This window comes from Cloeon dipterum, chromosome X (genome assembly GCF_949628265.1).
Source record: "Cloeon dipterum chromosome X, ieCloDipt1.1, whole genome shotgun sequence".
Lineage (NCBI taxonomy): Eukaryota > Metazoa > Arthropoda > Insecta > Ephemeroptera > Baetidae > Cloeon > Cloeon dipterum.
Genome location: NC_088790.1, coordinates 4,039,554 through 4,061,323, shown reverse-complemented (window position 1 = coordinate 4,061,323; position 21,770 = coordinate 4,039,554). Strand labels below are relative to the sequence as shown.

General features: G+C 42.6%; 1 protein-coding gene across 2 annotated transcripts; it reads right to left on the bottom strand.

The window, feature by feature from the left end:
* Positions 1 to 3: 3 nt before the first annotated feature.
* LOC135945529 (retinal guanylyl cyclase 2) lies at positions 4 to 20,605 on the bottom strand. 2 transcript variants are annotated; one of them, XM_065493274.1, is made up of 13 exons: positions 20,147 to 20,605; positions 5,741 to 6,142; positions 5,142 to 5,353; positions 4,610 to 5,086; positions 4,279 to 4,554; positions 4,043 to 4,219; positions 3,650 to 3,959; positions 3,416 to 3,587; positions 3,023 to 3,356; positions 2,231 to 2,495; positions 1,997 to 2,174; positions 1,917 to 1,928; positions 4 to 1,767 (listed from the first exon to the last, which is right to left on the bottom strand). In XM_065493274.1, the coding sequence occupies exons 1-13, from the start codon at positions 20,466 to 20,468 to the stop codon at positions 1,350 to 1,352; spliced, it is 3,555 nt and encodes a 1,184-aa protein (XP_065349346.1). In that variant the 5' UTR covers positions 20,469 to 20,605; the 3' UTR covers positions 4 to 1,349. The 2 variants fall into 2 exon arrangements, with proteins under 2 accessions (XP_065349346.1, XP_065349348.1); XM_065493276.1 differs by lacking the exon at positions 1,917 to 1,928.
* Positions 20,606 to 21,770: the final 1,165 nt, after the last annotated feature.

Genomic DNA, 21,770 nt, shown 5'->3' with positions numbered 1-21,770 from the left:
ATTAAATAGTTTTTTTATTTTATTTTTGTGGATGAGACAGACACATTTTGATTGGTGGTTCCTTTTTGACACAAAGCTCTGAAACACTGATAGACGGGAGAGGAACTATCTTGTTATTCAGTATTGCTCTCTTGATTATCACCACAGAGATTTGATTTGCTACTTGGGGCTTTTGATTTACTCAACTAAATATGTCTTAAGTACTGGCAGGCATAACTGCAGTTTTGATATCGTTAACATCTGACGATAGCTCACAACAATCTATTTCGAGTGATGCGTAGGGGACACCTTTGCAAACAACAACACGGGAGTAAAATTAATTTTCGGCTAATGTGTGGCTAACATTCTTACGTGGTAAGGCGGTGAAAAAGTTTTCACGCAAAATCTTTATCAAAAAATGGACCAACACAAAAATAGTCTTGTGAGCTTTTAACATTTTAGAAATTCTGAATCTTCTACAACACATAGATGGATTCTAACAGCACAACATTACATTATTTGGATTATTTGCTTTTGTGAATCACACAGTCAGACTAAGTACCTGGTGAAGGTGCCACCTCCGCGCTTCTTAACAAGAGGAGTGCACCTGTTCATCCGAAAACTATCGGGTTTTTGGCTACCATTTGATAGTGTTAGAAAAACGATGAAATTTTATGGTTCTTCCGCAATTCAGAGAAATTCCCAACTGCCGCAATTATCTTGAACAGTGGTTGAACTGTCGGATTATTTTTGGAATCTGCTCTGCGAGACGGCTAGAAAGATGTGTGAGATACTTTTGAAAAATTTCGTTATTTTTTTTCTGGAACATCCGCGGTCAGAAATGTAACGGCTTATAGTAGAGAATATTTTTTTTTCATTAAAACTAGCTTCATTTTGCTGCTAATTACGATCTAATTTTTAATACAGCTTTTTTGGGAATTTGGGTAGAGGATAATATTATGCTAATTTCATCAGCTTTTCGGATTTGAATGTTAAAGCCAAACTTTTGTCCCTTATATAATTTGATTTTTTTAAACATAAAATTTTATCCAGGTTGAAATTTTATTAAAGCCAATTTCAAACTCCGTAGAATGGTAGCAAGAAATCCCCATTAGTTTTCGGATTAATAGTTGCGTCCTCCTTGTTAATTGCGACGCTAGTAGGAATGATACGAAATTGGAGAAACTTGGTAATTTAAAAGTATTAAAATACAGCATTTCTCGGCAGCCTCGAATTCAACTGACCCAATCACATGAAGTTTTTTTTACAAGAGATAAGAAAATCATCAGATAGTTGCGAGATATAGATCACTTTTCAGTTTGGCACCATTGCCACGAAAAAATCTCCACCAGTGTCCCTTTATTGCGGACTCAGTCTGTGGTTTGGTTAGGCCTGGGAAAAGATTTTGGCGCTGTTACCGCCTCCTCGATGCGTGCCAACTCTCTTGGTGGGCTTCCCGCCGAGTTCTGCTTTTGCAGCGAGCGTCTTGAAGCACTCAGGTCTTCACGGTCCAGACTGAATTGCCGACGGAGGCGTCGGTCGGTGGGCTGACCGTTTCCGGCTGTCAAACAGCGGTAATGGTTGAAAGCTCGACTCAAATCTTCCTCTGGCGAGCCCCAAAGTGCTCGTCTTTCCGCGCTGGTCGTTTGGCTAAGTCTGGGGCCGCGTTCGGCCAGGCTTGGCGCTGATCCGTGGATTGTTGACGCTTCCTGGGTAGCCGGACTCTCTAATGTCTCCTCCGCTACAGGTGCTTCGGCCAGTGAGGACAGTATTAAACTTTCGTCAAGCCTGAAGTTTTAATTGAAAGCGAAATTAACTTATTTCTTGCTTAAAACCTCTAAAACTAATAGGGCTTTGAATTAAAGACGGAATTTTTCGCGAAATAGACAGTTTCTGAGCCGATTTTTTTTATATTTAGCTTTGATAGGTTTACTTACCCGTGGCTTTCCCTTTTGTGAGCGTAAGAGAAAAATTAATAATATTTAATAGTGATTTTTAACATAAATAATTTACTCACTCCAAAGGTGGTGGTGTGGGCAACTCTTTGTTAAAACCAGTTTTTCCTAGTAGCCAATACGTCGGTTTTGGACCCTTTCCTTTTATATCTGTGATCCCCCTGAACTCGAGCTCATACCCTCCTTCAGAAACTAAGAGGTCTCTCGTTTCTTGCGAAACGTGAATGCGCCAGGCAGCGCCTAGAAAATGAAAATTTTAATTACACTGCGGAAGTAAAATTAATATTTAAACAAACCTGTTGACTCCATTCTCGAGGCGGTGTTCACGGTGTCTCCAAAGAGGCAATACCTTGGCATTGTCAATCCCACAACTCCCGCGCAGCAGGAACCCGAGTGCAATCCAATGCGTAACCTGAGCGGTGTTTTGGGCAGATGCTTGATTCGAAATGTGCCGCTTTGGTGGAGTAAGTCGAGGGCCATGGTTGCGATCTGAGACGCGTGGTTAGCAATCCGAACAGGCAGGCCTCCCACCACCATGTACGCATCCCCTATTGTCTCAACCTAGAAATCAATCGCATTTAAAATTTTACTCGTTTTATTGGAGCACTGGAAATTCGTTTTTAACTGTTCCAATCGATTGCTGAAGGTAGAATTAGGATATAGACACAGCCAACTTTCTATAAGACGCGTAAAAACCGTTCTTTTAGTGGTTTTTGGTGTGAACCTAGCAAAAAGTGCCTCTGATTGGATGTTTGACGTCCAGGATCGAGACAGCAGCGCCGCAGCCTTGTCGCATAATTGCGCTGGCTGTCAATGTGGCGCTGGAGTCTCGACCTGTTAGTGATCTAATCAGAGAACTGCTCCCTTATTTGATAGGCCAACGGTGTTCTTGTGGCCTTTTTTGCTTGGCTCACACCGAAAACCACCCCATTTAAAACGGGGTTTACCTTTCCTCCGTTTTTCAGCACGTTTTGTCGAATATTCGATCGAGTAAATCAGCTGCCCAACCTAATTTGACCCTCAGGAGTCAGGAATCGATCAAAACTGTTAAAAATAAACTAAAATGACCCCAAGAGAACAAAGTATACCTTATAAACGCTGTATGCGTTGATGGTGGCATCGAAGCATGTGTAGAGTTCGTTGAGCAGTTCCACAACTTGCAGGGGCGACGAGTAAGCAGAAATCGTGGTAAATCCGACTATATCCGAAAAGTAGATGGTAACTTCAGGGTAAACTTCTGGTCCGACGGGCATGCCGAGTTTCAGTTTCTCGGCAACTGAGCTAGGTAGCATTCTGTTCAGGAGTTGTTCAGTCTTTCGTTTCTCCATGTCGAGTTGCTCGGTGCGCTCCCTGATGAGTTCCTCCAGGTTGTTGGAGTACTTTTCCAGCATTTGGAACATGGTGTCAACAATGTTGACTTTCCTACATGAAAATTAAATGTTGCGAGAGGCACAGAATGTATATTTATTGCTCCTTTTTACCTTCCGTGGTTCAATTTTTTAAACAAATCGTTTATCTGCACAAAGGTCGGCCTCATTTCTGGATTTTCAGCCCAGCACTGGCGCATAATATTAATGGCTTCTGGCGGCGCGGCGCCCTTAGACACTGAGGGTCTTATCAAAGGAGGCGGCTTCTTAATCTTTTCCAGGATTTCTGTTAAAAAAACAATACAATCGATCGAGTTCCCTTTTTGTCATTTAAAATTTGTGGAATACCTTCTGGAGTTAGGTTGAGTGTGCAAAAAGGTTCCCCCCTGAGCACCACTTCCTGCGTGATAATACCAAAGCTGTAGACATCGCCAGGCTGCGTGCCTTTTCGCCGCAATCCTGGCTCCCTCAGCAGCTCTGGTGCAGTCCAAAGCAGCTCCCTGGCCGTTTTTAGTGAGGGCTGCAACCCCTGAGCGTCTAGCAGAAGGGGTAAACCGTAGTCTGTGACCTTTAGAACCCAGCGAGAGTCGATCACGCAGTTGCGTGAACTCAGGTAGCCATGCACCTTTATCGGCGAGGCGTGAAGGTAGCGCATTCCCTAAAATATGTATAAATTTATGTTTTTTTATTTCAAAAAAGATTGAGAGAAAATCCTGATATATATAATATTTTTACTCTTACCCTGACTAAGTCTGTGAGTAGGGACAGTCTGAAGGACCAGTCTAGTTTGATATCATCGTGAACCAGCACGTCTTGCAGCGACCCTCTGGAGGCCCATTCCCAAACGAGGCACGGCCTGCTCGGGTCTGCGAGACAGCCCATGAGAACAGCGACATTTTCGTGCCGTAATCCGTGGAGCTATAGCAAAATATTAAATTATATAATTTACACCACAGTTAAACATATATATGCGTTACCGTCAAAAGCACGTCAAGTGCTTTGTTCCTCAACTCAAAACCTGGCCCGGATTGAAGATCCCGCAAGTGGACGAGGTCGCCGTTGTACCTGGCGCGTCTTTCGATTGGTGGGCGCAGACTGGCTTGGCTGGAGGGGCCAGAGGCCACGGCCGTGCGCAGAGAGGCCACTGAGCCCTGCAACAAGTCCGGTCTGTCCGAGGACGAAATATCAGGGGCTCCAAACTCCTGTAAATGCTGCAGCCAGCAACACAGCATTGCCTCTATTCCCGCTTCGACCTAATTTTATTAAAATTGCCGATCAAAATTTATCATCAAATTTGATTAAAAGTACCCGTCTATTGTCTCCGACCTGCGGAAAAACAAAATCCGCAGAGGTTAGAATAACTTTGTACGGTCCCTTGGACATTTTCTGCTTGAACAGCTGCCTCCTGAGACCGACGGCGCCCACGCTGAACGTTACGACAATCACTAAAGCGACAATCACGGCAGCCGCAATTTGCAATGTCGTGAATTGGGCGACGTCTTCGCAGCAAGACCAAGTAGGGGTGGAAACTATAGTCGTCGATCCATTTGGCGCCATATCCACGCACGGCTTCCAAAGCATCTCTCCGCTTTCATCGTTCCATTGCGGTTGCAAAAGCAAAAAGTGGGAAAGCCGCTCGTTGGATCGCATTCGCACCGCCTGCCCTTCCAGGCCTGTAATCAAAGGGGCGTCGGTAGAGGTGCAAAGGGCCGCGGCCTCGTGCAGTCGGGACACCAGTGAAAACTGAGAAGGACTGAGATCGTTTTGTGGATGCGAGGAATTCACCTGAAAATAATTGAAATTATTAAGCTGGCGTTGAACTACGCGCGCGTGTCCTTACTTTAATTTGCGGGTAATCATCGACAGCTGCCAAAATGAGCAGATTTTGAGGCAGACTGAGTCCAGGCGTTGGCGAAAAATGGACAGCAGAGGCGTGCAGCACGAACGGATTTGCGAAGGCCAAGATTTGGGGGTTGCCTATGGAGGCTGTCGAGAGCATAGACAGGGCTTCTGAAAAGGCGGATGTGCCGATTGGCACGCAAAGAATCACAACTGAAACAAACAAAAAATTACGACGTGCAAGTTTGGCGTGGCAGAAATTGGTATCGTGCAAAGTGTAAGAGTGTGTTTTGTTGGTGAAAGTTTCGATTATCCGCGCTACGTTGAAAGCCATAGCTCGTAAAACAAAAGTGAATACGCTCTGGGTAATAGCATGGGATCGAGCCGAAAATCTATAGCTCATAGAAATAAAAACGTAAAGTATGCCGGCACTTAAGACGCCCATTATCAGGCTCTAGAGAGCGTAAACCTAAATTATATTTCGGATAATACGCCCAATTTAGGAAACCCCTCTAAAGTCTAAACAAGCAGGTTATTGCAATCCCTTGTGAAATTTTCCCCTAGATTTAAATTAAAATATAAAATAAAAGTACTGCATACCTTGACATTGGGGTACATCGACCATGGTGGCTAGCAGGGCACTGACTGACAAGCGCGCCAGCACTTGCACCGTCTCCGCCCGCAGAACCATATGCAGTTGTCTGGCCTGCTCGTGACTCCACTCCGAGGTGTCATCTTCCACGACCACCACCCGTCGCCATCTGAAGGTCCGGTGGAGGTTACTAAGAGCGAGTGTTTGCGCTGCCGTCCCCGGGACCAGGCTGACGAAGCTCGGCGAGGCCTCGATGTGCGGGCAGCTCCAGGTCAGCACCTTTGCCCCTCGGACGCTGGCCAGGGCAGCGGCCAAGGGGCACAGGGACTCAGGCAAGGCGGCTACGATCAGGCGGCCATTCGTCACTGTGGCCAGCAACACTGACAGAACGGATGCATCTCGACAATCAGCTGAAACACGAATTAAAATATTCATTTTGCAAATTTAAAAATTGAACATATGAATTTTTTGTTTTTGAAGGTCCGTGGGGCCGAAAAACCGATGTACAGTGAAATTAATTTTGCTTTTACAATTCATTCAATTTTTTATCCACATTTAGCCATTCCAAGGTTTTTGCCTATATTTTATTAATTAAATCGCCCTGTTTTTCGGTTTCTAATATGTATTTAATGGATGTTTCCACGAAAGATTTTATACCATCTGCAATTTTACAACCGATTTGATTTTTAATGTTGTTTTTGTCTGTCGAGCGATTGATATAATTCAAATTGCATTTTGAGTCACTTTACCGACGCCTAACGGTCTCTGTATTGGTTTGATTTTCAAGATATGCACACCGTTGGAGCGTGCAGGTCGAACGCTCTCAGGGTTTGTGCAATTTGACCCTTTGAAAACCATCGGGCGCTCAGGATCAAGATTTTAAGCACATCAGGGTGTTTCCAGAGCACCCTAATGGCGTCAGAACAATTTAAAAATTACGTTTCAGCAAGTATGAGAAAATTTTATTGACCCCCAAGAGCGCCTGCAAAATGAAGAGCTATGCAACCTGCGTAGCTCCGCTAGAGATATTTTGTTTTCGCGCAGACAAGTTTCACTGGAAAGTTTGTTCTGCCATCAAAAATCACATAAATGTCGCTGACTTGTGTTCTTGTGTTTCCAAACAAAATTTTCGCAGTCACTGCGAATTTGAATTATTATTTATCTTGCTTTAGGGCCTTGGCAATTTTCCCAGCTTTAGTCAACAGAATGCGCCGACAATTTTTAGTAAAATTCTGGTTACATAATCGATTCGTGAGTAATCCCTGCGGAAGTTACTATTGACTAAATCGCGTCTTTCAGCCATCTAATTAAATTCTTACTCCACCTCATCCCAGCTGCCTCAAGGGCTGTTGAGACGAATAAAGTCGGGTTGATTAGCCACCTTTACGCAGAAAGGGGGCGCTTTATTCCTCTTCAACAAAGTGCATTAGGCAAGCGCTCTGTAGGAGGAGAGGATTAAGAAAAGTAATTTGTAGAAGTCAGCATATTGCCTTCTGCAGAATAATTGAAATTGATCCCTTTGATCATTCAGGCGATGCGAAATATTGCGCGCGCTCCTCTCCAATTAAATTTTGCTGTGCCTTGGATAGAGATGTATATTGAGGGGGAACCAGCACACAACAAGCAATCAATGAATATGCCTCGAGTCGCCTATCAGTACCCTAAAAAAATTTATTTTGCTCTTCCCTTGAGAATACGCATTGATAGGTTTTTAAGATAGTTTCTCCAGCAGGAAGAAATAGAAAAATGTAAACTGGACTTGTCCTTGTTGCTTTATAAATTTTTAAGCTTCTATTGTGTCGCATTTTCATTAAAGAACACTGACAGTGTCAATCGATTCCTGAATCATTTGGGCGACAATTTAACACGACGTGCCGAAAAGCGACGGAATCGTTAGCGGTTTTTCATTTGAACCTTGAAAATATACCACAAGAACGCTGCGACCAATCAAAAAAGGGAGCTGTTCTCTGATTGGCTAACGCTGGCATAAGATCGAGACAGCAGCGCCACAACGACAGCCAGCGCAAGTAATAAGCAGCCTGTCGCTTGACTCGCTTCCTCTGGCTGTCGTTGTAGCGCTGCTGTCTCGATCTTAAGTGAGCTCAACGCTTAGCAGTTGTCTCTGATTGACTGGCGTTCTTTTGGCTTGGTTCTTGGTTCAGACAGAAAAATCACCAAAATAACGGTTTTAAATACATCTTGTTGTATTACAATTTAAGAAATAATTTGAGAAAAATTCCCACACGGTTTTCGGATTTTAAATGGGTACCCATGCCATAGGCAGGAAATTGGAAATATGAACAGCGCCGCGTGCTGTTGAAGCGCTGCTGCCTCTGTGCACTCTCCGCCGCCGATATCGCAGCAGAGGGCGGAGATAGAGAGCGAGATACTCAACAAAATTTATTGCGGGGCGTGCTACACTTTATTTATCGACTCATCCACTCTGTCAATTGCTAATTGCCACGGTAAACAAGCCTATTTGTTCAGGTCGCGCAAAATCAGCGGGGCAGACCTCTTGCTGGCAGTGGTCATAACCCATAACGATGACGACCGCACTAATATTTGCCTACCCACCACTTGTGAACAAACAAATGAATCTGGATTGAATAAGCTGTCCTCTGGTTTTGCTGTTATCGACTGTCATAACACACTGTGGCGCGTTGGAGTGGCTTTTTGTAAGATAATAATTTAAGCGATGTCTATATCGTTCTGAAAATAACAAATCACGCAAACTTGAGTTTGCCAAAACTTTGAAAATGTTTGATTCATGAAAAATATCCTAGAAAAATTTAAACTACAAGCCGTTATATTTCTAGAACACTTTTCTGTCAGAAAAATTGGTAAAATTGAAAAAAAACTCATCCCCAGTGAGTGAGTTTTGGGTAATAATTAAATTTTGCATAATTTGACCGTCATTGGTGTCGTTTGCCTATGTTTTCCATCCCATAAAAATCAAATCTGAAGCAATTTTTAATTTTAACTTGCTTTCTTCAGCTCTAAATGACCTATTTGAAGCTGTTGAAGCACTTTGGGCTACATTAGGCATGATTTTTCTAATACGTGGAGACGATTAATGCCCACGGTGAGCGAGTTTGATCTCCAAATCCCACATGAAATTGTTCTCATGATAGTTTTTTTTTACCATCATAACTCTTACTTAATTGCCACCATTCTTAACCGAGCGTCAAATAAGAAAAATGCAACTTTTTGGCTCTATACATATCTATCTAGAAAGCCGTACTGGGCTAAAATATGGTTTCAGAATCCGTTGTGGGAGCTTTGGTGGAGCGAGTGCGAGTATTATGATTAATGGTGAGGCGGGAATTCGGGCGGGCTGCGAGCGCACAATGTGCGTTGGCGACAATTGAATTCCAAAGACGCAGAGTTTCCCGGTGGTCTGGGCGCGCGCCAGGCATGTTGCCACAAAAGGAACCACCAAAGGGCAACGCGGGGACAGAATTGCGGACCTAGATAGTGACGGCTGAGGTGCGTGTCTATTTTATTGCACTCGCACTAAACTGCCGGAGAGCGAACAGGTATTTGAGGTATTTGTGCGGGCGGAGGCGGGCGGGCGCCGCGAGGACGATTTGTGAATTGGCCCGGGGGTGAGGAGGGTGCAGATCAATAATGCACACCCCTGAGCTGGCAACCCTCACCACCGGGTGCCATGTGAATGGACGGCCCAGCTGGGCCCACCTGTCGACACTTTGCGCCCGCCAAATCCTCTTTGTGCCTTTTGACTAACACTGGAAATTGGAGTGTCCCTTTAAATTGGTCCTCTTCTCCAAACGTTTCGAGCAGGGTTAAGCCGATTTGACGCCAACATCCGCACGGATTACACATGCCTTTTCTGGATTTATCGATACAAAAGAGCGAAAAAATTGGGGGATGTTACGGAAAGAGTATGGTGCCTCGTGAGGCTTAGTGTCTATTTTAAATGTACGGCTTCAGCTGATTTCCGGCGCAAATAAAACAAAAGGCAGACCTACTCGAATATTCAGGAAGTTTCACCAATTAGGCAAAATGGATTTTTTTCTATCAACGTACAATTCAAACATCAATTGACTCTAATTAATTCGTATACTTTCAACAACACATTTTTAATTTGTGAACGGCGTAATTTAGACAGTTAATATTTTTTCTGTGCTTCCTATCGTCACATGAGCACAAATCTTGCAATTTAAGCCATAATTACCGAGATTAAATAAATCCAAATCTACTAAAAAGTCAGTGATTAATTGAATTTGTGGATTGCAAATATTTAGACATTTAATTTCTTTAAATACAATATTAACAATGAAAATTATACAAAAACTGAGTTGTCTTAACCATTTTCCTGTTTGAAATTAATATCCAGCCATATCTGCATAAAATATAATGTACAAATTTTTTGAAAATTATCCAAAACGTGTCTGACACGGTAATACAAGGGAAGACAAATGAGCGATTTCAAATTTGCCAAAACAAAAATGCTTGTCAAACGATTTTTGAGGACATTTACACGTGTTTGGAAAATGCTCTCCGCATCTGTTCCATTTCACACAGTGTAGGATTTTTTTTAGTTTCTACATGAATCCGGACCAAGTAATAATTATTTTTTGATAGTTAAATAGATTAAGATTTTTTAAATATCTTCCTCTAACCAACACTATTCTAAAAAAAATGAATCATTTCATAAAAACGGTATTAATGTGATTTTTCCGTCTTTTTCAACTTCTAGTTTACACAAAGCTGCAGATGGTCAATTTATTTTAATCAAACTATGTATGCTGATTGACTCTAGGAAGGTAATCATTTAGTAATTGATTTTCCTGAAATCCGAAAACTGCCTTTCCTACACAGTGAGTACAATGTTGCGGATGTTTTAAAAACACAACTTCCTTCAAATTCGATTATCTCGGCTTTCCAGATATGCAAAAGGAACAAACTCAAACGCCGTCCTTGAAAGCTTATTAAACGAGCATCAAATGAGCAATTTGGGTGTGTAGGACATAAAAGGTTAAAAATCGCCGCCAGATATCGAAAACCCAATTTTTGTTTGACGTTATGAACAGGAAAAAGGCTTCCTGTTTAATAACAAACATTGATATAAACGTTTTGGTGGATACAGAAATGACTTTTTTCGACATTTTTACACAGTTGGATGTTTAAAAATAAAACATGATATTTCACCTGAAGAGTAATTTTCAACTTTTTTTTATTTTTGACTTAATTTTCAGCATATTTGAATATCTTCCGAGCATAAAAAATGATTGCATAACATTGCTTTTTTTGGTTTGATTTGACTATCAACCCCTCAACGGATCTCCAGGGGTAATTTTATGGCTTTTAATTAATTTTATTAGCCGAAAATTAGCGTTCTTAATGGCGTTTTGTGTTTTTCCCCGTCAAAACTTCCAAAATGATATTATATTTAGTTTATATCCATAATAAACATGATTATTTGAATATTTCCTTCGAGTAGTACCATAAAAGAAAAACACTGTAACGTTCCTGTAAATGCTGTGCCCGTGATTTGAGAAATCAAAGCTGAAGAAGACGTGCTTCGTTTAAATGCAGACCGCGTATCGCGCGCTGATCTCAATATTAAAGGATGAAAGGCGCAGAAATTTCTTTTCCCCCTGTGCAAATTAACACGGAGCTGGCAACAAAGAACGTTATTTCCACCCTTCGGGAAAACAATAGCAGCTCGAATGTGCAAGCAGGCAGGCAGGCAGTCGGCATTCTAACGTGTTTCGCCGCATTGTCCTTTCCGTCTCTAATCGCAATCACGAGACTAATTCTCTGCCCGCGCATTAGCGATGCACACTGTGCCAAATCCCCCGATTGTTTGCCCTCTTCCGCGCACAATGGATCGATCCTCTCGTTCTCTCCTGCAAATCCCTCGGGACCAGAGCAAAAGAGATCGGTGTATTTACCTGTTTGCGAGCCGCTTACCATTCACAATATATGGCGCTTTTGCTCCGCGCGCATTGTGTGCTCCCGGCTCCCGGGGAAAAACAGCAGAACGCAACCAAAATTCCTGCGCTCTCTTTTATACGTTTGTCCGCCAACTCTCGCGCTCACAAAGCGGGCAAAATTAATTACACTGTGTGCCATGTGCACGCGCTCGCCTCCGCAATTCCGCAGCCAGAAAGTTGGCGTTTTGTGCGCAGTAAAGGCCCGTGTGTCGCAAGACGTTTCGCAAAAAGTGCGCGCACTCAGGATTATTTTCTCCGTCGTAATCTTGCAATTTGCTTATACCAATTCCGCCGGCTGTGTGTGTGTGTGTGTGTGTGTGTGTTGTTCTCCAGGGATGTTGACGAAATTTCTCTCTGCGTGGGGTGTTCAATTAGTTTGCTTAAATGTAGCGCAGCCGCTCTCAAGTCGAGCATTAGCATAGAGGGCTCAGACTTAAATTTTTGTCTTGCGGGAGCTTTACATTTACTTCAGTTGCCAAGTAGTTTGCCTCCCAAGCAACTTTGCTGCAAGCTCGGCGATGAAATTTGATTGCTGATCTCAAAGAGGGTTCTTTGGCACTCAATTTCGTGAGCTTTACGTGATGTGTATCTTCTCTCTCTAGTCTCTATAGCATTCATTAGACGATGGTTTATGAGCTAATAAAAGGAGCGCACCTTTTTTTAGCAGGAAATATGTTAAGTAAATTGTTGTCTATAGATTTTTTCAAATTGAAAATATATCGACGTATTACATAAGGGGAATGAGTTTCTTTTTATAATTCAACTGCTATGAGACAAATTCGGAGAGCTGATAAAATTTGGAATCTATTGCATACGCTGAAAAATATGTTTCTCTGCCCAGTTTCCCGGAACAGCCGTTTGAAAAGTTGATTTAAAGATCGAAATAGCCAAACCGAGAAGCTTGATTTTTTGACAGCTAACTAAGAAAAAATTAAAGCTCCCAGATCAAAATTAATGAAAAACCACAAACAATTCTAAAAGTATAGATTCTAAATATGCCTAGGTATTTTATTTTAAATCCGACCAATTGCCACTTTTCAAGAAGTTATGGTAATTTTAAATTAGTTAAAAGTTTGACTTTCGCGGCGTGGATCTAGCGAACCGAGGTATTCATGTGGAAGATTGTCATCTTGAATTAAACACTATTGAATTGTAATGAAAAAATACCATTATTATTCAAATTAATAGCTAGAGGTGCGTTTCCTTGTAAGATATTATTAAAAACCATATTCCTTTGCCGATAATACATTATGCATTCAGCTCATCGCGCAAGCTGTGCATAAATAAGACGTAAGATGGATCCTCTGCCGGAGGATAACCAAATTTTCTGAACTCGCGCCGCTCCCCTTGCTTGATTCGAGAAGGGTCTGAAATCCCATTTCATTAGAGTCGCTTTTCCCCAAATCGAATTATCGCCGTCTGCTCCTGAATTCAAGCAACCTAGCTCTTTTCAATTAGGCCGTTTTGTGTGTCAGGAAACGAAGCGGTGACAAGTACTTTGAGCCAATTTTCTAGCGCCAACTGCGCGACACGTTGACGAGCTCGAATTGGTCCACATCCGTTGCCGACGCTCGAGAGCTGCAGCATTTTTCTCTATTCGTTGCTTCATCGCGTGCAACTTTGGTGAAAACTTTTGTGCCTGGACGAGATAAAAAAAGAGAGCGAAAGGGAGGCAAGAATGACGCGTTTGCCTGACCCGAAAAAGCAGCCAGAAATACATAGACATAGGCACGCGCGCGTGCTCACTTTTTATCGCGGGGCCATGCAGTTCGTTTCCTTGAGAAGAGAAAAGTTGCGAGCCGGAAAATCAGATATATCGGCGGGATTTGGACTGGCAGACGATGATAAGATGATCCCTGTGCAATCCTTTCTGCTGGCAAAAATTTCATAACTGGAAACTTGCTGAGGAGGAAAAAGGCTGTCTGCCCTAATATTAGTTTTTGCAAAGCCCGCGCAGCACATACACACACACTACCGCGCGCGTTATATAGTTTATTGACGTGCGTGTAACGGAAAATCGTCAAAATTTGCATGACATGCGAATTTCCGCACCGATCATGAACCGTAAAATAAGACGCGTCACGTAGAATATTCGCAAAATATTCGGCGGACGAAGAAATGATAGGGATGTGCTTTGTGATACATATTTTATGATTGCATTCACTAGGCAATTTTTCCTCTAATTTTTGGCATATATTCTTGAACGAAATCATCAAATGGCTCAGCTATAAAAATTTGAGAGAATTAAAAATTAACTAGGGCCTTTGGATCAGCCAAAACAAAATTCATACCGAACCAGCAAACTTTAGAAACATTAAACTCACTACTGAACAACTACCGAAAAGAGGAAACGAGTGACGAAGTCTCATCAATACTCCGCCACTCACCCTCCTTGTGATTTAACCCTCACTAAAAATTGCGCACAGGGCAACAGTTGGAAATTATTTGAATTGTTGGATGCTAAACCAGTTGTTGGTCAATAAACAATTTTTTCTGAAATTTGTATAGTAAGAAAGGATCTTAATGCTTGTAAAAATTCAATTTTTTCCAATTTTCTCCAAAATTTCCAGCGCTTGATAGATCACTTATTGACAGCGCGCATAACACGTTGATCGCTCAATACTCATTTCACATTTAAAGTGTTTTTTATGTGCCAAAAGAAAAAACAAGGTTCTTTCTTTTAGCGCAGGGCTTATTCCATCAAAAAGACTAGAGTGAGTTCCAGAGAAAATCAACTTCCTCGGAGAATTGGCAATTTTGCCAACACCGGCAATGGATTTCTTTTCAACGCACATATGACAGATAAAAGTGTATCCTCGAAGGATTTGACTTGAATTCTATGCCAACTTGTTCGGTGCCGTCGGGATTGTACTATTTTACAGCCCACGCTGAGTGGAATAAATAGTAGTTCTGTTGTTGGGATGAAGACGGTTCGCCTTCAGCTTTCCCATTTGCTCCTAACACCCACTCCGAGCATTCAAAAATAATGTACCTGGCTGTCTTTTGCGAGAAAGCGCGGTACATAATGTGTTGTGCGGCCCTCGTTCACAAGTCCTTTTCTTTTTGCTCTCTCTGCCGAGATTTGCACATTTGCTGCGCGTTTAATCGCCGCATTCCTGTTCCCGATCGATCCAGCAGCGCAAGGGGCGAGTATAATGCACAACAAGCAGCAGATAGAGGCATCCCACACTGCGAGAGACGCAAGAAAAAAAACAACTGGGTTGTAATTTCTCGGATTGTGCGACTGGATGCAACTCTTTTTGGTGATTCTCAGCTGTTGGCTGCACAACACACGCTGACTGGGCCACATGTGTGATGAAAGAGGAATGGGGTGAGATTTATAACCTCCTCTTAATATCGTCGTTGCTCTACCCTAATATTTGAAGTTATATCCCAAACCTTTTTTATGATCTTTCATCTTGGAATTCCCTCAACAACATTAGCCTCTATACAGATTTTGATCAAATTTCAGAAAATGGATACACCGTTTTTGAGTAATTTATTGGACTGTTGAAAAAGCGTTTTTTGCACCCAAAAAACGAGATGAAAATAAATTTAACTCGCTCAGATTTGAATCTTATTGGTATAAGCAATGGTACTTATGATCGTAAAACAAGCTTTCCAGAGCTTATTTTATGTTTTTTTTTTTGCCAAAAAATGAGTTTTAAATTTCGATTTGTCCGTTAATTACACATTTTGCTCTATATATTTCTTAAAAATTAATCGGATCTAAATAAAAAAGAATAAATCCGAAAATTTGGTTATCAATGAAAATTAAAGGCTACAAAAAATACAAAGGACTGCGAATCTCACCCCTGATGATGGAGCCACAGCCACGCATAATGGATTAATTCGGTGAGGATAAATGTGCGTCATACACAAGCAAAGTTGAATTCGCCAGCAAGAGCAAACTCTCTCTATACTCACCCCCGCATGTGTGTTTACAGCAATAATTGCATTTGAATGTGATTATTTTGGCAGCTTTGTATCACGCCGGCATAATTATTAATTCGCACGTTCGCTGGGCTAATGCATTCGATTTACAGCTCTCGCAACAAACATTTCATTACTACCTGAACAAATCAATGAAGCTTACGCGCATAACGTTCTGTCGATTGTATTTACTCTCTCAGCCCGTAATGTACTGTATTCAGTTGGGAATTGTTGCGCAATTCATTCGGACAATAGAGCAGCACATTTCTACAGAAAATTGCAATCATTATTTAAAGTTATTTTCGGTCTGATAACATTTGTTTTGAATTGTTAACGACTCGTTTTTTACGAACTAGCCTTTTAAAAGTTTTGTCGGCACATTTAATTTAAATGCGCTTACACAACTTTGCCATACTTAAGCGACTTAAAGAAGTTCTCTGTGCATAATTACACTAAGAAACTTCCAACCAAGTCAACAGAAGCAGAATAATTTTAGATCTCGTCAGCAGTTTTAAAATTTAATTTGCGCCGCTTGTAAAAGGCTGTATTTTAACGAGCTCCCTTGTTGTAATTATGCCTATAATCTTGTTGCACCTCTGAGCCACGTCCGGTCCATTGTCCCCTGAGCTTATAATTGATAGTTAATGAGCTGCAATTAATGAACTAGTTGGCTGCAATATACGAGCCTGCAGCGAAATGAGCTTGTCGGTGTGAGCGAGCAAACTTGGAGTGAGCAGCACTCTTCCCATTTCCCATCAGTACAGCTAGCTATCTCTGCATGAATAAAAAAGCTCTCCACTCAAACGTGAAAGGTCGACCGACGAAGTGTTCCGGGCAAAATTTACATTAAATCAATATAGTGCACGCCCACATGCTGCATTAATTGGAAGAGGCGGACTTGTAGGAATTAATCTTCACGGTTGACGCAAAAATATACGACAGGTCTATTTTGAATAATTGAATTCAAATTGATTATTGACTTTGCTTTGCACAAAAATTGGCCAATCCCACGGGTAAATTTCCCCTTGATCACGATTCTTTTGTCACCGCACTCACTATTTTCAGCAAAGACAGCAATTTTTTAGGGTTTAGTATTTTAGAACTGAAAAATGTCACGGATCGGAGGGAAAAATTGGCATGACTCAACCTAACCCACACCAGATATTATTATTTATTATATAATAGAATATGCGTTCATTTTTACTGGTTTTACGGGACAAATTGCTTAGAATAACTTCGTATGTCATCTCCCCATGGTGTAAATTTAGAAATAGGGGTTGCATTGGATTCCTCTCGCCAAACCCGGCCGGACTGACACCAATTTTGTGTCTTAGAGGTCAAGGACATTGGTAATTTCTCTTTCAAATTAAAATTTTCGAAATTGGCTCCTTAAAATGTGCTTTAAAGTTTTCCATGACATTCTGTCACAATTTCAGAGCCTTGTTTGCGGTTGTTTTCGAGAAATTCCCCTTCAAAACTAAAAAAACATTATTTTTCGACTTTATCGTCTTTTTCAAATATTTTCAATTCCAAATCTCGGGTTCTAACCATCAGAATTGCAAAAATTTCACTCCGTTAGACTCGTCTAAACCTCTTCTAATCAACTGAATCAATTAAATTTGTTAGCTGTGTTTCCTTACTTAATTAAACAGTTTTTTGTAGACAAAATGAGGTGTGTGACCGACCTCAAATTGACAACCCGACCGGAGACATTGCGTGGTTTGCAGTAAGAGTCGGCTGGTTACACATCCACTTTCGCCCTTCAGACAAACGGCGCCTTTCCGCGTGCTTGCTCGTCTTGGCGGTCACAATTTGCGTCCGTTTTTGTGTTTCCCGGAGGCTAGCATCAAAAATTCAGCGCTCCATTAGTGGACAGAAAGAAGGGCGCATCAAAATTTCATGCGGGGCACCCGATTGATTTTCCTGGCGGCGGACAGCACAGCCCGAGGTGTTCACGTGTGCATTTCTTGAATGCCAGAAAGACCGCCGACCCTTTCGCATCTGTCGCGAGTAAGGAAATAATCCGCTTTCCCATCTGCAGCGCCGTCCAGCCGGCATTTGATCATTTTTATCCAGCGCAGGCCGGGATTATTTGCTCTCCTTTGAGTCGCACCACCGACGCCGCTGAATGCGAAATTACGCTCTCGCTCGCGGATCGGGCCCTTTTATCTGCACCACCGCTGCGTTATTGGTGGCTCAACGGACCGAGATGTAATAATGGAAATTGATTTTAGAGGAGTCACTTTGCGGAGTGAGAGCCGTGTGTGCCAAACGCGCCGTTTTTGCGACCGTTAACGACTGTTATTCCTGGGAAAATATCTGCTGGCGGAGAAATATTGCGTTTCTTTCGCTAGGGTCTGCTTGAATGCTTGAATGGAAGCTATTGTGAGCATTATACATCCCGAATCAAACAGAGCGAGCGCCAGCAGTTGTTATAATTTCATCTTCTTTTCTGCTCAAAGTCCACAACGATTCTCTCTACTCTCGAAATTATTTCGCTTCAAAGGAGTTTTTATTATAACGGTTCTTTTGAGATTGGCGACCCCTTGAAAGCGGGCCTCATTAGAGGAAGCCCAGTCCAGGAAAAGAACAGCTCGGGTTTCTGCCCCCGCATCCAGGGCCAGCTTCAACGCCCCCGTGATCCTGCCAAAGTTGTCTTTTTGTGCACCCCAAATCGTTGAACAAGTTACATTAAACTTCTTGCACGAAATTACAACTATTTTTTCGTCAAAAATCCTGTTCAAACAAAGATTCCTAGATTTCCTCCCCCCCCCCCAAAAAAAATAAATTACCCGAAGGAGCGCCCTTCTACCTAAAATCCCGGTGAAAATTTGGGCTCCAGTTTGGCATTTCTCGCATCGTGGTCTTTTATTCAACCACTAGACATTCGTCCCTTGAAATTAATTTACGCATGCTATGGAAGGGTACAAAGCAGCAAGTAGCGAGTCGGAAAGCTTTCGCAACCCTCCCAAATCTGATTGGATCCGTCATTGCAATGCAAGAGAAGGTCAAATTTAGACGTAAATCAGCCCACACTCAACCCCCGAACATCGCTTGGAGCTGCGAAAAAAAGAAAACTCGGTTGGCAACTACATAACACGTCATTTCTCGTAAAAAACTGGCATCATGTATCCGGCGGCCTTCAACTTGATAGACACATTTAACATAAGCAATTTCCGCTCCGCAACACCCCATTTTCCGCGAGCAATTTCGTGTCGCATTAAAATGCTGAGACGTAAATGAATGCCCCGGAGGCGGCGCCGGTGCCAAAAGCACGACCGAACTCACTGGCGAGCTGTAAAAAGCGCCGGTATTGTAAACAGAGCAGGCGCCCATCCATTCGTGCGCGCATACATTTGCGGAGCAACAGAGATTATTTTTTATTGCCCTCGCGCGTCCCAGAAAATATTCAACGTGTGCGGGAGCGGGATATATATTGCAAAAAGTTTACAACTTGCAAGGCTGCGAAAAAGCGAGCGCTGCAGGCCTCACTGAGCTCTTTTATTAATTTATAATCTGTGTGTCGCCTCGCAGGTCTCGTCAAATTTACGGCTGAGCGCCTGCAGACGCCTGGATATGCAGCCCGCGGGACATGCGAGCGACGAAAAACATCACACACATTCATTCGCTGCTCGTTCGTTCGTTGGTTGTTGAAAAGAGCGAGCGGGCGAGCGGGTGAGCGAGCGGCCCTGTGTATTTTGAGCGGGTGCTCAATTTTTGCCCGCGTTGTCACTCTCGGGCGGACGGACGGATCGTTTTTGCAGCCTTTGAACTCGGGAAGTGGAGTAATTCTATCTAGGCAGCTTGATGGAAATGTTTGCACTGCGGTTATAATGCGAATTGGGGGTTGTAAAACTGCTGTGCCCATTAAATTCTTTATTAACGACCTCAAGAGCAATTTGGCACTGTAAAAAACAGCACATTGCTACTTTTGAAAAGGAAAGGAGGAGCTGCCTCTTAATCCGATTGAATTTGTAAATGTTCTTGCGAAGTTTTGCTGACGAAATACGGACAAAAAGTTTGCTCAAAGTGCTCGTCGAGACCTTGCTGTTAAAAAGACGATCAAGAGGGTATAAACTTTCCATGTCTTCCAGCGCCGAACCCAAACTTTTCTTCGGCCGCGTTGTATATATATATTTAACAATCAGCGTTTGTGCCAAGACCAATTTCCACCTGCATTGAAATGATTGGTGATCACATCCTCCCGAGAAATGGATTGACGTTCACACATTTCTGGGAAAGCTGCTCCTGAAGCGACTCTTTCTACTTCTAGTATGACAGTTCTCGCAAAGCCATCTATCTCTCACTGTTCTCTCTCTCTCGACATAATCCCACAATCTCCAGGGGATGGAGGCAGAGGCGCGAAATGCTGGCGCAATTTTCTGCTCCATGCACCTGTTGGCCATTATTGCAGAGAGCCTATAGCTCTCAGAACGAGTCCACGGTAAATACATACAGTACATACAAACTGCTGGCGAAATAAATTCAAGAAATTACAAAAAAATAATTATCGGCACTCACGCAAGGGCTCCAGCTGGAGGCGGTCGGAGGCGTTGATGCGGGCAAGGAGGCCAGCGGCCGTCGGAGGCGGCACGCAGTCATCGCCAGCGAGCACAAGGGCGGCCGGGGGCGGGTCGAGGGCGAGGCGTGGGGCGGCTAGGGCGAGCAGCAGGCCCAGCAGCAGGGCGCCCATCACGACGGCCCCCGCGGCCTCATCAGGGTACTCTCGTTCTGCCAGCGGCCACCGACTGACTGGCTGGGCCCGCCGCGGAGGCAGGGTGCACCGCCCCCGCACACGCGCACTGCCCCACCGCGGCGGCTGCGCCCCGATTTGGGTGAGCATCAACCAACCCCCTGAGAAGAGTTTGCTGCTCGACTTCTTGGAAAATTCCGTCACAATCTTTGAAACTTCTCTCCCGCTGCCGCCTCCGCCGCGATGTTCATTTTTAAGAATTAAATAAATGGTCTGTCGAGTGAGGTGTGACAATCTCCGGCTCGCGGCAGTTTTTTTATCTCGTGAAATAAATGCCAGAAAAGGAAAAGGAGCTACCTTTTGGTGGAAACGAAAACGTGTGTTTAAATTAGGAGAAAAATGTACTCTCGCACAAATACACAAATAAGAATTTGGAGATTGATGAGAGACGATTGATTTTTTCCTTTTATTTGCTTGCAATTTTCATCAAAGCAAAAATAATGTAATTTTTAGCCAAATAACCTGTATTGAAGCGTCTTAAAATTCCAAAACAAGCCGGCTAATTCGTGAAAATTTGGCGTTTTTATTAATTCTTTTATTAAAAAATTAAAACAACCATAATGGTGCTTTATTAGAGTTTTTTTAAAACCATTTGTAACTCTTAAATCGCAGCTTTTAGCGATCTGATTTTCAAATACCACACACCGATTGATTAGTCTTAACCTCCCCCAGATATTCAAAGCAGTTTAAGGGTGCTAATCCTTAAACTCACTTTTTGCACTCCAAAAATATGACTTTTTGCAATATTTAATTGTTTACACCTTCCTGCAAAACAGGGTGGAGTGTTTATCACCCTAATACCCCTTCAGTTCATCAGGGGACGTGAATGCAAGTCAAACGGTGCACAATTTTTGTCAATACAACCCCTAGAACCCGAGATTTAGTTGACACAAGTTTTTTATTATGACGACTCTTGTAAGACAAACACGTTTTTCACCAGATCTCGGCTTCTAAGCATTAGATTTACAAAAATTGTATACCTTTTCACTCGTCATGACCTCCCTTAGATAGCCGAAGCAGTCTAAGGGTGTCAACCTCATTCCAACTCCTCTAAAAGGGTAAAATGCATATTTTTATATTTTGCAGGTTGGAAGCGATTGACGTGACTAAAAATTCAAAATCACTCAAATTCAATCTCCCTCTTTCTCCCCCCTTGAATTGAAACCAATCCAAGTTTAATTTAAATGAGAAAATTAAGTTTAGCTCAGTCCTTTTCTGCGTAGTCAAAATTAGTTTACAAACCCTGGAACCACCCTTAAATAATCTTTTTTTATTTTTGTATGGTTTGAAACTTATTCAATTGAACGGCAGTTTTCTTTTTCTTATGGCAGCCTGAACTCCAACAAACAAATAGCCTCCCTTGACGAGGAGATTGAAAAGCATTTACCGGCT

Coding starts and splice junctions, on each gene's coding strand:
- LOC135945529 (XM_065493274.1), bottom strand. CDS start 20,468: ATGCTCACCCAAATCGGGGCGCAGCCGCCGCGGTGGGGCAGTGCGCGT. Junction 6,143..20,146: donor CCTCCAGCTGGAGCCCTTGC/GTGAGTGCCGAT, acceptor TTCGTGTTTCAG/CTGATTGTCGAGATGCATCC. Junction 4,220..4,278: donor CACTTGACGTGCTTTTGACG/GTAACGCATATA, acceptor ATTTTGCTATAG/CTCCACGGATTACGGCACGA.